Source organism: Buceros rhinoceros, unplaced genomic scaffold (assembly GCF_000710305.1).
Source record: "Buceros rhinoceros silvestris isolate BGI_N320 unplaced genomic scaffold, ASM71030v1 Scaffold47574, whole genome shotgun sequence".
NCBI lineage: Eukaryota > Metazoa > Chordata > Aves > Bucerotiformes > Bucerotidae > Buceros > Buceros rhinoceros.
The window spans coordinates 660-4,011 of NW_010408504.1; the positions used below are offsets into that span (position 1 = coordinate 660).

At 33.8% G+C, this 3,352-nt stretch overlaps 1 protein-coding gene across 1 annotated transcript; it reads right to left on the reverse strand.

The window, feature by feature from the left end:
- Positions 1-437: 437 nt before the first annotated feature.
- Positions 438-2,862, reverse strand: TRAM1L1 (translocation associated membrane protein 1-like 1; the record flags this gene model as incomplete). Its single annotated transcript, XM_010134870.1, has 5 exons — positions 438-522; positions 886-944; positions 1,802-1,918; positions 2,119-2,240; positions 2,793-2,862. Coding segments are annotated over 5 exons (453 nt in total), but the record flags the coding sequence as incomplete, so codon positions are not given.
- Between the last annotated feature and the right edge of the window lie 490 nt (positions 2,863-3,352).

The window sequence follows — 3,352 nt, forward strand, 5'->3', positions numbered from 1 at the left end:
GATTTATGGAATTATTCTCTGCTGGTATTCTACGCCTGTATAATGATTTACAAAGCAAATGTGATTTCAGTGAGACTATTCATACTACTAATTACAAGAAACAAACAAAGAAGTTTGAAAAGAAAATCCCACATTCATTTGTTCAAATGGAAATTCTTTTCGTAGATGAGAAACACTAGTAATTTTTATTTACACAACAGATAAATAGTGATTTTGCTGCAGTTAGAAATACAAGATTTAATGGTTAAGAAAAACCCCTACGTTCTCACATGGGCATTTGAGCACTCAGAAATCCATCATGAAAAGTGGGTAACACAAACAAGAACAAGGTAAGAAATCTAGGATAACACATTACTCCGGACTTTCAAAAGAAATTAACTATTCCACTGTTCAAACTGCTTGCTTTTAAGTTCTTTCAATTTACATTTTGAACTTACTTTTTTAGTTTTCTGAAAGTACAATTCTGGAAAAGCATGAAACCAGTATGCCAACTGTAAGATGTAGAAAAACTTCATTTGAAACCTGTACAATACAGCAAGAATTGAGTAAGATTAATTTTCATTAATGAACTTCAAACATTTTAGAAGCTCTATAGAGAATACATTTAATCACTGTCTCTAAAGAAAAACAGCTGCCAGCCAACTCATAAGGAAGATTTTTTTATAAACAAAAGCATTAAGACAAAGAAAACTTGCAAAAGCTTAATTCTTTAAGTAGCCTACACAAAGAGAACTCTGTATGCTACAAATTGCCAATCAAGCTCCTCCATAAGTATAAGCAAAAATACATTGCTGATCAATACAGTTTTATAGACTACTTATTCTACACAGATTGTACATGACACTCCCTCCTCTCCCCAACAATACTCTAAGGAAGAGGCCTTACGGAATCAGAGTGTGTGGATAGTCCCTCCACAGAGAGGTTGGGTCTGATATGTAGTTCTCCTAAAAAAAAAGAAACCAAACAAAAAAAACCAACAAAAGGTACTCCAACCAACTCAATAAACACTCAAAAGATGCTACTTCCTATCAGAAATAATGAATGAACATACATATATGTATACGCTCGCGTGTACATACAAACATGCACACATATATAACACAAGTAAAAGCTTCAAATTAATATATTTCCTTTTATTAAAAAAAAAAAACAAACAACAAACCCCAAAACCAAAAGTCAGCTCTATTGGCCTAGCAAAATAAAAAGCAACCAAACAAACGAAGCATTCATTCAACACAGAGCGTCCTTGTGAGATGGAGGTTATTTCAGTATCACTACAGCCATAAGTCTTCCCATGGTTTTCAGGAGTCATTATGGAAAAATTCATATAGAAGAAAAAAATCATGATCTTCTTTTTTGAAACTAAGCTCATACACATATAGCCACTAGCAAACAGCATGTCATCTGAAAGCTCACGCTCCCTTGAGCCTACAGCAATCCGTCCATACACCCATTCCCCAGACTGCCAAAATGCTATGTATGACGCTTTTTTAACACTTATTTTACACTAATAAACCAACAAAGAAAAACTACAGAGAATGAAGTACCATAATAGAGTTTAAAAGCTCTACCCTATTCAACTGACAGTAAGTCAACTCAGACTGCGCAGCAGTAACAAACACTATTACACTTTATACTGGTATTACTACAGCCTACAGAAAACCCCTAAACTTGTCCCTGCTATAATATTAAAACGAGCTAAAAATCAAAAACCAGGAAAAAATAACCTGAAAACTTATTTATTATTGTAAGTGAAGTTTTTGAAATCTCATAATACAAACAGAAGAGAAAGCGTACTTACAGAGACAAGAATACTTGTTCCCCAAACACATGAGAAAAGGTAGAACGCACTAAGTTGCCCAGACTCATTGAACTTGCTATGCTTTGTTTTTGAAAAGTGCATTTTCCTGTTAATTTTCTGAAATGAAAGTCCATTTTTATTTAGATAATGTAGTACTTAACATTTAGGTATTCTAATGCAGTTAACACAAAAGTTTCAATGCATGTTTTAACAGTTAAAAGCTATTAACTTAAAATAGTTAAAGGAAATAGTTACAGTAAAGTCTAATTAAAACTTGACAATTATCTTGATGAAAAGAATTCATACTTTGTACTTACATCCAGTACGTACTCCTGAATTATAGCATGTATGATTATTGCTACGAGCATGTAAAAGAAAATCGTAGCTAAGTCTTTGATGCCATAGTGATAGAGAGAGATTGTTTCTGCAGATTGTTCTTCTAAAAGACAAACAGATTTAACTGTTAGGCACTAATACAATTTAATGGCTAATAAGTTTGTTTCTCAAAGAGAAACCTTTCAGAGAGAAGTAGTTTGTAGTCAGCTGAACAAACAGAAGTAAAATTAAAACTGCCATCATGAGCTAGGTCAGATTGTTTACAGTCATCTTCTCCATCACATCAAACTCAGTTTGATTCTGGAAAGATGTACTATAAAAATGAAAACTTAAGTGCACTCAGGAAGCTTACCCAAATGCATCGAAAAGAAACAATAAAATTATGTTAAACTATCATCCCCCTTTGACTAGTAAAGATTGACTTGCAGAACCAGAGTACGAATATGAACTTATCTACCAGTCAGATGGTGTTTCAATATTAACGGTGAATCCAGCAGAACAGAAACATCATCCCTAACCTAATTAAAGTGAAGTCCTTTTAAAATTGCTTATTATCTATTCAAATTGACAAATTCATTTGCCCTCAGTCTAGAAAGCACAGAGTATGTATGTTTGAATACACTGCCTCGTAACTAATGTCCTTCAAGATACGTACCTGTGGCAGGAATGGTAACATTATACTGAAGTGTAACAAAAATGACAGCTGTTTTTGCTGTAATCTGAAAGAGAAAAAAATGTGTGCTATAAATTCTCACTGAAATAAATTATACTCAACTGAAAAGATTTGCCCATAGTTTTAGCACCCTTCCCCAACCGGTCTGTCCCTTCCCCTTCCATTAAACCAATCAACTCACATTATCACACCACTTCACCTGACTTCTCAAAGGCATCCATTTCATGATCACTTTAGGTTTGTTTACAGAATACCCAGTCTCCTGAAGGAAATGGTCACAGTCTTTACTACAACATTAAAATGACAACACATCCTGCTATTCTTTCTCCAGTCCATACTGTATTATTACATTAAGAAAAGGTATAGTACCACGTAATCCATAGACCATGATGCACACAGCAATGGCTGAAAATAAACTTAATTTAAAACTACTTTTAAATCTGAAGGCAATTTTATATTCATAAATCTGCAAGTGATTGGGAAAATGTGGACAGTAAAGGAGAAAAGGCATAAAGAACAGAGAACAACTTCACGTCAACTGC